Source organism: Lates calcarifer, linkage group LG18 (assembly GCF_001640805.2).
Source record: "Lates calcarifer isolate ASB-BC8 linkage group LG18, TLL_Latcal_v3, whole genome shotgun sequence".
NCBI lineage: Eukaryota > Metazoa > Chordata > Actinopteri > Centropomidae > Lates > Lates calcarifer.
In genome coordinates, this window is record NC_066850.1 from 16,268,733 (window position 1) to 16,283,242 (window position 14,510).

Sequence of the window (14,510 nt, forward strand, 5' to 3'; positions counted from 1 at the left end):
AGCACAGTAAGAACTGTTCATCAAGTGTGTAGTGATGCATGCTACTAAGATGTTAATGATAAATGGATTGTCCAGATACTCTTCCGAGGTTTTTCACAAGCTCAGTGGTCAAATGGTTCATTGGTGCAACCTAAAGCCAGATGCTAAAAACAAGAGAAAGCGTCATGAGGATGAACACCAACAAGAGAGTTTTTTTTCCCACAACTTTAATTGATCAATAAAGCATTAGGAAATTGTTAATTAACATTTAACTATTTGGTTACAAGGTATTATCCCATATGCTAAAGTGGCATTATAAGATCTATAGTGGACTGATCTGACCTCCATACAATATTGCACGTGTGCTGTCTTTGCATACTGAGCAGTGATGGCTGTATTCATGTGGACGTGCAGTTTGACACACCTGCAGACTTCATGTGTGCACACAGTGGAAGACCCCTAAATCCAGAATGAAATTATAACTGAGCAATCAAGTAGAAACAGACAGCAAGCCTCATACAAGCTCAAGCCCCCCCAAACCCCACAGGTTTAATTATATTGGTGTGTAGATGTGTGTGGGGTTGTGAGTGTGTGTTTGGGATCTTCTTTGACTGCGTTAGCACCTCCAGGGTCCCCTTAGCTTGATGATGTCACTGCAGCTTACAGAAGGGCCGAGGCAGCATGGTGGTGTACGGTGGTCTCAGGCCAGGATCAGAGCTCACAGCTTCCACTCATAATGTCAAACAGATGGTGGCAGTCCTAAGGAGGTGGGGGCAGCGAGCACTCTGATTGGCTGAGCCAGCAGGGTGGTTTCTGAAACAGAGTCTGAGCAGAGCAGTGGGCTGACTGGTTGTGTGTGGGGGGGTGGGGGTAGGGGTTAGTGAGAGGATGCCAAGGTTTGCCCATCCAACATGTTGCTGTGCCAACAGATGAAGGGATGTATGGAAATATGTGTGACCCATGAGGTCGATCTGTTTTTAGCTTTCTGAGCGAGTGCTGGAGCTGCCAGGATTCACCACAGAATATTTCAAATGTTAGTAGGGTTAGATTTAAGATTAAGTTTGACAAACATCAATCACAACAAAATTACATTCCAGCATAGTGGCTAATTTTCTTCGCTGTGGCATACATCTCCTTAAAGGTTGAGTAAGCATTCTGAAAATCCTTGTTAATGACACCAGTGGCTGTTAAGTGAGCTGCAGTCAGTGTCCTGTAGCTCGGGTTCAGGTGTGTATTTACAGTGGGCACCTAACAAGCGTCCTTGTCATTGGCCAAAACACTGATGTGACATACACAAGACTGAACGTGGTTGAAAAGCATCATGTTGATAGATGAGGTGATACTGTTATTATAGTTGGACTATAAACTATATTTGAGACTATATACTGTATTTGACTCTCCAGACTAAGGCTGTGTTTTTTTGAAATAGGATTTATAAAGCATGAATTGAATGCCCTGCTGACATTGGACCTGGTTTTCCCCTGGTTACAGTCACTTTCCCACTAGACCAGATAATCTTCACTAGAGTTTGTGTTTCCATAAACGATGTAACCCATTGTAACCTACAGATCACCAGGTTTTTCCTTTCCATTAGCATTCTAATGTAACATCCATGCCGATATATCAGTTACTGTTTACAACCTTAGGCCACATAGCGCCAGTGTCAGCGTTCAGGTCTGCCAGAACTGGCGGCTCCAGGCCAAGTGGCAGATGTAATCCGCCAGGGGATCATGTGATCGAAGCTGTTTGATCTGGCATTTTCCTCATGTCTCTTCCCCTTCCCTGGACAGGCAGAGATCCAGGGAGTGGTAGACAAGTCTTGTGAAAAATGATGTGATTATGGGGAGGGCCTCCCTGCTTCAGGACTGTGACAGCGATCACATCCCATCAGTGTTTGGGGTGGTGACAGGGCTGATGACTGAATCTGTTAAGTCCTGATAAATCACTCGCACTCACACAGAGCTTATGAATGAAGACTTTAAAGAAATTTGCTGTCGTTTAGAGTTATGTGCTCTTTATTATTGTCTACATTTACTTTACTTTTCCCAGTTACTTTGAAATGCATGTCATGTGCTACTGCTGCCCAGTTTTCCCTCGCTAATGAGGACTAAGACAGCATGGATGTAATAACTGTGTGTGTACCCATATTTGTGATTGATCCCTTCTTGGAAGAGACTTCCTGTGGGTGTCGAATGACTGATGGGAATCTGAGCTTAATGTGATGCTGCACTGATATGAAAACATTCAACCCAGGCATAATGAAATACTGCTAAAACAGATGCCGGCAAGACAAAGTGATGGTCAACAAACAGACAATTTAGTTGTATTCTCAAATTCTTAGCAGTACTGTACCATATACATTGCATTTGGGATTAACTAAAGGAAATGTCATTGAAATCTAAGGGATTGGAATCGAATTACATTTTAAGATATTTTGTGTTGTTGGAATTTTGTTCTATACATGGAACAAGGGTATCGCAAATGTCTTGACTTTTATGAAAATCCAAGGTTTTGGTTGAGGAAACATCTGCTCACTAAACTAATTAAAATTCCAAACCTGTGTATCTTCATCCACTCAGAGGATTGCAGGTGTTAAGCATGGAAGAGATTGACACAGACACAATACTGAGCTTAACAGGTGGTTGTAAGTTGACTTACAGAAAACACACCTCTTAAAGAGCAAGTTGCAGTTTTAATTTATACTTAGGTTTAATGGAAATCATGCTTTGAAAAATGAACACTATTTCATATTTTCCACAGTAGAATGTTCTTAGCATCGCCCCATAAAGAGCTTTTTTAGACATTGTATCCAGTTGTCAGTAATGCACTGTGTGGTACAATGTGGGCAGTTGTCAGCCAGTCTTTTTCTCTACGCATGCCTCCATGCCACCAACAGCTGTGTAACAGCTGCTCACTTGGACTCAAGCATGAACTGATCACAATTTGGTTGTCAAAGGTCAAGGTCACTGTGACCTTATAAAACACATTTTTGGCCATAACTCAAGAATTCATGGGGTTATTATGGAAAAAATTAACACGAATGTCTAATAGGATAAAATGAGGAAGTGATGACATTTTCTATCCTAAAGGTCAATGGGAAACCTCACTTCACATCATAACGTTCTGCAGATACACTTCTTTTTTGGCCATTATTAAACACAATAACTCAGGAACAGAGGGGGAGATTGTGACCATCTTTCACATTTGGTCAGATACTGAATTGGTGACACTGCAACTGCAACTTGACTAGTTGGCGGGTGCATGCAACTGCGAGGCAATAGTTCTAGTATACTCTAGTTGGCCAGCAAATTCCACAGTTTTCCTAACAGGAAAAAGCTTCTGTGTCTGACAATCCAAGACATGTCTGATCTAGCAAGCTTATACTTGCACATTAGTTTCTGTTGACTGTTTAATGAATACTAGTTATGGTACTGCCTGATATGTGATAGGGAACTGTACAATATTGTGAGGTGAAAGCACAGCATTAAGTTTTGTTAGCTAACCGGTTACTTACCGAGACACTACCAGGTGCTGCACTGGTTTTCCTCATATCACAATTAAATTTGCCACCACTGGCTGTTATTTTTCCTCATTATTATCTGTTCCTGGTCCTTTGAGAACCTGGCATCGTCAGAATTATACAAATGTGGTCCATCATATGCCTATGAATATATATCATCATCAGTGTAAAAACTTGCATTAGTCCAAATATCACACTGTGATGTAGGAAAATTCCCAATTTGCATAGATTGTCAACACCTCTGTGTACATTTAAAATGATACTGACATGATGGGTGCATTTTATGGATACCTTATGTCTGACCAAATAATGCAGTGAAAACAATATGGTACTCAAGTCTGATTATGAGGATATCATCCTCAGGGCACCATTGATATCCACAGCAAATTAAATGGCAATCTGGCTAGTATTTGTACGTTTAGTCTGACCCACCTCCACACCCACAGTCTGTCAGCTTGTTCAGTCATCTTCATGGATGAATCATATATTTTGGTGCCTCCTTCCTGTAGGTGAACATCAGCTTGTGGTAATCAGTGAAATGAGCTGCTGTAATGATTGTTTACCGTGAAAGCCTGAGCGTGCGCGTGGCTCTTCACAGCACATTGAGAGTCAGACATGAAGGTTTGACCTCTACACAGCCACCTTGGCTGTTATCAGCCGTGCCAAAGTCTTATATGTAATGAAAAAGTTGGCTGAAAAATGGGGCGCGTCATCAGGGCAAATTAGATGTACATTGTCCAGAGGTGGACTGTCTGTGCCACATCTGCCCTGCTGTGCTGCCTTCATAGACCACTTTATAGAAGTGTAGGGCTTATTTAGCATGCACAGTGAGTGTGCTGGAAATCAGGATATCGAGAAGCATGTGCCTGTTGCAATCACATGGTAGAGTAGCAACTTTGAATTTTTAATGACTATCATAAATAACCTTGTGAGGCTGTGCGTGTGTATAAACAGGGGTGTCAGTGTGTGCACCTGCATTTTAGTGTGCTGTGTATGCATGTGCGTTTGATGTCTGGCTGGTTTAATGTGACATGATTCAGCTGTTACAAGCCGGTGAGCAGTGGGGAGATGATATACCCTCACTCGGCAGACGCGAACGCCACAAAATTACAGCCCAGCACGAGACGGCAGTTGTCATTAGTTGGCGCAGCACCCGAGCAGCCAAAGGAAACAGCTCAGGTAGTCCTGCTGTTCGTTTTAGCCAATGTCATGATAAGAAGGAGATGGAATTAAAGACACAGAGAGCGGTGAGATAGATGGAAAGTCAGAATTTAGCAGTAAGGGCAGAATTATTCCATTTGGAGTTTACATTTTTAACACCCTTAAAATGTAAACTACTTTTTGTAGTAGTGCACTTAGTATTGTAGTTTATTTTAACTTTTCAACTCAATGACTGGACAAACTGTTGGGCTTTTAAGGTATATTGGGATAAGTGGAGATAGAAAATATTCCTATGGTTAGGACTTGAAAATTCTGTACTGTAAATACTGTACTGTATTTTGACTATATAACAATATATCTGTTACTTTTGGGTTTAACCACCTGGAACTACAGCGTTTGACTAATATGACCTTGTTGACCTTTTAGGCATTTTTACATTAGGTAGCAATCTTGGTATATCAGAGGTTTGAGAAAAATCCAACACTGTCTCAATGTGGATACCTCCATTAGTGCAGCTCCATGCAGTACACTGTGTACACTATGTACTCACTACTGTAGTGTGTGAATTTCATTAGGGTAGTGTCACGCTGACAACATGTCCTCTTTCCTTGGCTGCCATTTTCACAAGTGCCATGCGGCCAAGATGGAGACCATTTAGGGTGAGAATTGTCCGGCAATTCACACTCAACTGTTTGACCATTAGGAGTCCACCATCACTGTAATAATAAAGCACTGCATGGTGCCATAATTGTCAGTGTGAACACCTTCAAAATAGTTTTTTAAGTGCAGAAGAATGTAAATTGAGACACAGTGCAAGATTTCCAGTCATGACCACAATTTTGGTGTTGACAAATCAGAACTGACACATGACGCAGTAGTTCCTCAAAAAATAAATAAATAAAGTTCCCAATTATACCCATTTTGCACAAATGTATGTGTTGTTCTCTCTCGCAATACCTCTGTAACATGCCACATACCTAAGGTATATAGGCTGCAGGTATGTGGCCTGTTTAACTGATCCCTGATTAGTTTAACTAGTAAATTGATTTGTGTTGATTTGTGTTGGTGATAGAGCACTGATGTGTGTGGGTTAGAGAGCAGCATGAGTTAGAGCCTGTGAAGACAATAAACTTTCATACTTGGTATATACAATTCATTCCTGTGTTTGTGTTTACAACTAAGTCAGTTGACAAACAGCTTCAGATGCATTACCACCATTGTTGGAACCAGGACTTAGCTTCCACAGAGAGAGACCAGAGCCCATTAACATCTCTAATGCTAAAGCGAATGACGAAATAAATTCATGCAGTGTTATTAAAATCTAATGACTTGTCATCTGCAGGCTTGAATGTACTGTATGTACGCAGTGTGTCTGACATTATCTGCTGTCACTAATGGCAGTAACATCATTGATCAGGACATGTGCAGGGTATTTTTATTTATCATGGCTGATGGGTTGCTTTCATGTGTTGTTTTGTGCGCCAATGTGTAATTATTGTGCATGGATTTGGTACGAGATCAGCGATTCTCAGGGAGCTGATGAATGCGCTACTGGAGCGAACCTCCTGACAGAGCATTCAGCTCAGTATTCCCTCTCTCATTTAATCAAAACCCTCCCATAGTGATGTTTCCATGCAAAGACAAATGAAGAATGAAACAAATTAGTTATGAAAGTAGAAACCAGCCTTTGTACTGCTTTTCCTGTAATATCCCTGCAATATTCCTGTTATATTCGCTATTAGAGGCAGTTTATGCCTACTGCCTATAAAAGAGGAAATAAAACTCCAGTGTCTTTACTAACAACTGCCTCTCTATTAGCAGCAGCCTCAACAGAACAAATGCAGTGCACAGACAAACCATGTTAGAGCTGGAAACATGAAACATGCATCTCTTGCTCTTGAGATGCTCTAACTTTCAGCACATCACTACAGTATGTCGCAAGTCCATGTTTATAAAAAGACAAAACTTTTTGCAGAGAGTAGAGGTGTTGTGAATAGGAAGATGGCTTACAGCGATGCAAGAAAAACAAGAGTAACATACTCAGTGTTATCATTTACTGTATATAAGATCCTTGCCTGGTTCTTGAGCTTAGAAAGTTAAGCTAAGTACCTGCTGAGTGATGCGGGTTAAATCTCATCAAACTGAAGGTGTCATTTTCTAACATGCTTTAAAAACTGGCAATGAATGAGCAGGATGAACAATTGCACTTGTAGGAAAGATTCGTGTATGATATATGAAGAGTGTGCATGCTAATAGCAGTAGAATGAATGTACGCACACAGTTCAGGAGCAGGGTGACCCAAATAGTGGCAGTATTTTGAGAGTGTGTGAGTCATGCAATCCAAAAACAAGGCAGGGTGTAAAACGGCTTCTTCAGAGCTCAGTAGGCAGAGCACACCAGTGGATGGATTGTGGGAGGAAGGTAGAGAAGGAGCATAGTAGGCTGCATGTGTGGAAATCTGCTCCGTCTAGCTCTCAGAAAAAAGCAGTAGATGTTTGCAAATTCAGCCTGTGCTTCTTCCAGGGAAGTGGAATATCTGGATGTCAGCTCTGCATCTGACAGGTGGTTTCTTAAACACTTTGCAAAAGATGACCAAAACAAGATCTGTTGGGCAAAAACTCAAAATACAATCTGGATGCAATTCATTTAATACTGTTACCATACAGATTCAGATGCATTGTATCAACATGCTGTCATGTTGTCAGCCAAAGACTGAAGTCACTTACAATCTGTTCCAATAACTTTTTTTTTAAATCTTTCTGTTAATTAAAAGTATGAGAGGTAGTGCTTCATATTTATGCATTCTGCATGTACCAATGTATCATCAGTGTTATTGTCATTGCTGTAAAAAAAAAAAAGTTATTTCTTAGTGCCACTAATTTCACTGTCTACATCTCTTGCTTTCCCTTGCTAATAACATTTGATTATTCCATCATGGAATAATCTATGACATCAACATCTCTCTCACATATTACCTTGCCTAAAGCTGAAGCTAAAGCACCTCAATAAAAAGTCCTTTTTTGATGCATTTTTTATGTTGGCAGTGGATATGAATGAAGGGGTCAGCAAATAGCACTCAAGAGGACTATTTAGGTGTCGCCAACTGCCTGACTTTGCCTTTGGACTCTGCTGCCTAAACACAAGGGGAACAACTGAGAAAAGATGGGTTTCATTTTTAGCCATTGTAACACTATTATAGCTGTGTTGTGTTATAAACTGAGACACAAGTAAGTCATCACAAATTCTCTTAAAGATAATGGAATTATAATGGCAGAAACCATCTGTACCCCATAGTGCAGAAGAGAAAACAACAGCAAAAGATATGCATTGTAATTTAAATCTACAGATGCAAATAAACACCTCAAATGTGTTGTGGACATTTTCTTTTCCACTAGTCTGAAAAAAGACAAAAAAAAATCTCAAAATTGACCAGTGCATGAAATTTTTTGATGTTTTTGTCTGTAGTGTCTGATAAAACACCAAACAGGTTCACACAAATGCACAAAATGCAAAAGGACAAAATATTCTCTAATTCATTCTCTAATCCACACAGATTCTTTTGCCTCTGCTTTGGTTTGTTTAGCTATTTTCTTGCTTGCTTTTCTGCCAACTGTCCAACATGCCAACTGGAGTAAATTAAATCTGACTGCATCTGCATTCCCATGCCACATTTCCACCAGGATCACAGGGAAGTGTGTGTTTATTTGTTGCTCTTGCTAATAGATTGCTCCTCTCTCTAGAGTCCATTCAAATTGATGCAAGTTAATTAAACTTGTCTGAGTTCACTCTTTCTCAAGAGTAAATGAACTCAGTGATCTTGGTGTTGTATGTACATGCCAGTGTACAGAACGTCACAGTGAAAATAATCTGAAATGTCAGGAATGGATTGACAGTAACATGTTTTTCTCTTTTTTCTCTTGTAGTTCATTGCCTTTGCATCTTTGTTCTTCATCCTGGTCTCCATCACCACCTTCTGCTTGGAGACTCATGAAGCTTTCAACACCATCATCAACAAGACAGAGTTGTTGTGGAACAGCAATGGGACGGAGTCGGGCCCTCAGTACGAGATTGAAACTGACCCTGCGCTCACCTATGTGGAGGGTGTTTGTGTCTTCTGGTTCACCATTGAGTTCCTGGTGCGTGTGACCTTCTGCCCGGTCAAGTTGGAGTTTGTTAAGAGTGTGCTCAACATCATTGACTTTGTGGCTATCCTGCCTTTCTACTTGGAGGTAGGGCTGAGTGGCCTTTCTTCAAAGGCTGCCAAGGATGTGTTGGGTTTCCTCAGGGTGGTGCGCTTTGTTCGTATCCTGCGTATCTTCAAGCTAACACGTCATTTTGTGGGGCTAAGGGTGTTGGGCCACACATTACGGGCCAGCACCAATGAATTTCTGCTGCTCATCATCTTCTTGGCATTGGGAGTGTTAATTTTTGCGACCATGATTTACTATGCTGAACGAATCGGTGCCAATCCTAGTGACCCTACTGCTAGCAAGCACACCAAGTTCAAGAACATCCCCATTGGCTTCTGGTGGGCTGTGGTAACCATGACTACACTGGGCTATGGCGACATGTATCCAGAGACCTGGTCAGGCATGGTGGTGGGCGCATTATGTGCTTTAGCTGGTGTGCTGACGATAGCCATGCCTGTGCCAGTTATCGTCAATAACTTTGGGATGTACTACTCCCTGGCCATGGCGAAGCAGAAGCTACCCAAAAAGAGGAAGAAACACATCCCTCAGGCATTGCAGGGAGGGTCCCCCACCTACTGCAAAGCCGATCTCAACACCACCTGCAACAGCACTCAAGGTGACCTGTGCCATGTCAAAGGGAGCAGGGTACTAGAACGCAACCGCTCAGGTAAGACCATATGGTCAGACCAAGGCCATATAGGACAGAAAATTATGAGCAACCACATGTCAGTAGTAAAGTTTAGGTTACACCGAAGGGCAGTATTTATGAAGTGGCAGTGAGGACAATCCATAAGGGACCTCATCTCAGGTAGAAAGCAGTGGCCGTTTGACAGATTCCCCGCTGAGACTAAAAATGTTTTTTCCCCAGAGATTCATGAGCACCACAGCAGCTCCCTCTCCAAGGACTGAGCTCTCTTTCCTTATAGTTTTCATCTCTGGATGCCACACTGGCAAAGAAACAACACAAAAGGCATTGAGAGTAGGAGATGGTTTTGTGGAATGGCTCATGCTGATAAGAAATCACAGTCCTTGTGTCCAAGTCTTTTTTTTCCTGTAGGGATTGTTCATTTGCTGTTAAAACTGTAGGTGGCTGTTTTTCCCTCTAGGCTTATGTCAGTAATTTACTCTGACATGTCTGATATTGATGGAAATTAGTGTCGACCTCTATGTACTGACTTTCTTTGAATTCTTGTGCAGACGTTCCTTAGGGTAGGTGCACACACTGGGCTCCTGACAGTCTTTGTTTATTAGGTCTCAGAACCTTACATTTAATAAGCATAGAATAATTCATACCTCAACTGAATGCACAAACAGAGTCAATCTGGTTTAGTCGCCTGTGTGATTTCCTTAGAGGTCATTTAAAATACACAGTAATGCAAGGTTACTATCCTCTCCAGTGTCCTGTAGATTGCCCCGTGCTTTATGTTGCAATGTGAAAGGTTCCATTTAATATATACTGTATGTTTATTTTAGTCACACGCAACATGGCATGCCAGCTTCTATGTGGATTTACTCTGGGATTAAATTATCTAAGACTATTATTAAAGCTTTCATTTACAAACCAACAGACATTTTCAGTGGTGAAACTGCATTTTCAATCAATAACACCATGTCCAACAGACATTATTGAGAATGCTTGGGGACACAGTTCTACTAGTTCTATATGCTGACATGAGTCTGTTACACTGGACTCCTTTGTTATAATGATGGAATATTATCCTAATGCAATGGTATGGTTTGTTTATGCTTCTCTGTTCATGTTTTCGACAAAGGAAAAAACAGGTTATGTCTTCATAAGCAGTAGCTACTGCTTATTGGTGCTTTTCATCTTTTCTTGAAATGTTTTGAAAATATATTTAATATATATCCATTGAGTGTAGCAAATACAATTGTCTCAAAAGTAGTTTGTTGTTGTAAAACCTTGCTATGGCTCATAAGAAAACAATGTGTCTTTCTCCTCCACTGGAGCGCCACACACTGTCTAACCTTTGACCTCTGCTGTGCCGCATGGTGGTGCTTGTGACATTTGGTAGAGTCATTTAATGTGGAAGGCTGTTTGATGTTTGTCGTGACTGTGATTCTTGGAATCCACTGGGAATAAACCACCAGGAAGATCATATCACATTCATTGTTCCCCAGAAAGAAAATTTTAGTGTTTGTAGATAGGTTTAATTTGATCTGTCAGACTGTGAGGAAAAGACTACTATGTGGGAATAGTTGAATATTGCATTTTGTGATAGTAAATCATTAAAATAAGAATTTATGCTGGCAGTTATTCAACAAATTACATTCAGGCACTACCTACTTATGTTTTTTTATGTGTCAAAATCACTCATTATTTTAAGTTTATGTTAAATTAAATCTATCTCTTGGTTTTCTTAGCTTTATTTCATTTCTGTTCAAAAAGAGATATCAACAGAAATCATATATTTACATTTATACATGTTTTAGGAATTAAGTAATTCATGTCACTGTAGTCCAGTCAAGTCCAGTTAATATATATAGCTCAAAATCACAATAAAATCGATCTGACCTAAAACTCATTATGAAATAATATGCAAATCAAAGTGAGGGGGTTGAAATCATTACAGTAATACAAGTTTACAACTCCTAATTTCAGATATGACATTTTTTAAACTATGTGAACTGAAGAAACTGGGATGTGAAATTTATTACTGGAACGAGTAAAAACAACCCTCTCTCACAGTTCTGTCCGCGGACTGCAGCGGGGGCAGTGACCTGACCATGTCTCCAGAGGAGAGGGTCCCCATGCGAAGGTCCAGCACCAGGGAACAGGACCGCCGGAGCGGGGGGACGTGCTTCCTGCTCGCTGCTAGTGACTACACCTGCCCTGCAGACGGAGGGATACGAAAAACAGGTAACTGGATGGGGAAATTCAACGTCTCTACAATATCCTTTAAGAAATATTTTAGTGTGGATGAATTTTTTATGTCAGTCATATCATGTAAGTTGAGTCTTTATTTCTTTTACAAGCCATGCTGTATTTTCTTGTTGTAAAGAATCATTCTGAAATTCATGCTTGCTTTTGTGCATTAATACTGATTCATTTACAGTTAATTAGTTATCAGGTCATTTTTGAAATTATTTATATGTTTATTTATTTGTATGTGTTGAAAAGTCTTTGAATAAATTGCATAGACAGTCCAGGCAGCTGATGTTTCAGATATTTAACCACAAAAATACAGATGTCGGAGCATAATACAGCCATTATTCAAAAATCCTCATCAGTTGATCCGTATCCTTAGTGACTGGGACACCAACATCCCTGGAAGGGGGAAGGCTTTTTGTTCAGGCCTAGTCAGATAAGGTAACGTAACCTGTGGACCTGCTGTTGGGGTGCACAGCACTTTTGGCAGTTCCAAGTGGCAACAGTGTCCATGCAGCTGACTCAGAATTGTTGCTTTCTTCACAATTTATTCATGTTTTCTTGTTGCCTGGAAACACTTGAATAAATTTCTGACCCTGTGCCTCACTTTTCCAGTTGCTGCCAGGTTCATTGCCCATCTACAGCTCTATAGCTGCCCAGTGTATCATCTGCCTCTAAGGTGATGATACACCAGCAGATATTCAGATATTTCACAATAAGAGAAATTAAAATCATTGAAGTAATAGATTTTAATCCCATCAACTCATAAATATTTTGACTTCTTCATTTGTATTGCTTCACATGCTTGAATAAAGGACCGGAGTTTTTTTTTAAAACGAGCTAATGTCATTGTTTATACTATATAGTATAGTATAGTATATTTTTAGCAGCCTGTAGAAAACAGATATTAACAGACTAAGGCCGCGTTCACGTCACATCAGAGTTACCGTAATTTTTAATTTACTGCAGTTTCCCACTTAAAATAGTGTTCCTCTCAACATCCGAGTAAGTTGTAATTACAACTGGGAAACTAAGATTTTTTTATAAACATCTATATATCCATCTTAGTACTTACTAATATAGAAGTGCCTGCAAAAAAAAAAACAAATTTTACATCATCCAAAAACCATTGTTCAGTGTAATTAAAGTTACATTTTGTAGGTTAAAGTTTTGTAATGTAGTTAAATCATGAAGGTTTCAATTTCACATCACACTTTTCAGAAAGACAGATGAAAGAAAGGCTGAATGAGAGATTGCGCCGACTAACAGGCGCTAGTAGAACAGAGGCTAGCCCAGATGTGGCATCTTTCTGCTCTGTATAATTGACTGTTCGCTGAGCTTGGCCACCATTGTTTTTCTTCAAGCTTCCCATCCTAGCACAGTCACCAGACTTCTGAATGTTTCCAGCTGACTTGGATAAAAACTAAAAGGGTACAAAAGTGTGTTAAATATGCATTTCATGGATATGCATGATATCATCCGAACTGTGAAAAATGTAAAGGAGATGGAAGTAGCCTTGTCCTTGTACTACAGGATGGGCTTGATCCCCAGTATTAAATACACAATAAGTTTTATCTTAGCAAATGTTGTTGGCAAATCAAATTTAGATTAACTTCTTCAAACCCAATAGAAATCATGACAGAGCTGTTGAGTATCTCAAGAGTAACATCTAAGACCAGTGTTATACCAGCCTCTAAGCAGCAGGTGTGTCAGTCCTGAAAGAGGCTAATATACAGGTTAACTCTTGGCCACAAAAGCTACACTTGATTAGGTAACTGGTCAGTCAGACAGTAGATGGTAGTTTATGTGAAGATGGTAATTTGCAGATTACACACAAGTTAATCCATTCCTCACACTTTTGTTCTTTTATTTTTGGTTTTAGAAAGGTGATTTAGACTCTGTAGGTATCACTCTCACCAGTGCTTCATGCACTCAGCTTCAGCATCCAGAGGAATCCAATGCTTGACAGGCCTGCCTGCCTACTTATGGGTGGCTGTGCTATGACTGAACAATCACTGCTTGGGGAAGGTTCAGCAAACAGTCAATTCCAAGTGTTTTAGTGATGTTATTACAGTGAATTTGTCAGTCAGTGAAGTCAATTTGCCCACAATATGAGTTGACCATGGCTCTGGTTGCATCGCCAGGATGATTCTTCTCCCTGATTGGACAATGTTGACTAGACACTGGAACAGTATACAGTACATTGGTCCCAATGAGAAATATCATTAACAAAATTCATCTTCAAAATTTGCTGTCAGATTTTCAAATGATTTGCCAGTCAATCACCTTCAGTTGTGTAGCAGTGCATCGATGGAAAGGTCAGACTCAGAAAGGGCTTGACCTTCCAAACACTTTGACCCAACCTAAAGGTCAACAATGAAGTTCACATCTGCTGAATTTCCAGAAAGCCGTGTTGCTTTTCCATGCGATTTCAAAGGCAGAAAAGGTCATGAATTAAAATGTATAAACTCAGTGGAAATGGGGTCATGCTGCAGCTTATTTGATCAGTGCTCATTACAGCAAATACAGAATTTCTTTAAAATACTTATACTTATATACTCTTTTTTTTCCAACTAACCAACTTTTTTTTCCAACTAAAATAATATTCAGACACCACATTAGGCCTAAAGCATGTTTGTCAGATTAATTCTTCCATTTTATCTCAGGCATCTTGAGGCATTAGTGTTGTGTTAATCTGCACTGTAAAGTGTAAGCGTTAAGCCTTGGCTAATTGCTTTCTATCAGTAGTTAACTGCCTCTCCAGGAGGCTATC

General features: G+C 40.1%; 1 protein-coding gene and 1 long non-coding RNA gene across 7 annotated transcripts in view; both read left to right on the forward strand.

The window, feature by feature from the left end:
• LOC108897524 (uncharacterized) overlaps positions 1-14,510 on the forward strand; it is a 257,630-nt gene that overhangs the window by 180,786 nt on the left and 62,334 nt on the right. The window lies entirely within an intron of this gene.
• kcnc2 (potassium voltage-gated channel, Shaw-related subfamily, member 2) overlaps positions 1-14,510 on the forward strand; it is a 75,572-nt gene that overhangs the window by 55,096 nt on the left and 5,966 nt on the right. For 4 of the 6 annotated variants that reach the window (XR_007815105.1, XR_001963302.2, XM_018697146.2 and 1 more), the window contains exons 2-3: positions 8,584-9,517; positions 11,558-11,728. Coding sequence is in view for 3 of the 6 variants with exons in the window: in XM_018697146.2 (XP_018552662.1) it covers positions 8,584-9,517; positions 11,558-11,728 (1,105 nt within the window). In the remaining 3 variants the exon portion in view is untranslated. Of the gene's footprint in view, positions 1-8,583; positions 9,518-11,557; positions 11,729-12,116; positions 12,179-14,510 lie in introns of all 6 variants that reach the window. The other 2 variants (XR_007815106.1, XM_018697150.2) reach the window with 1 other exon arrangement.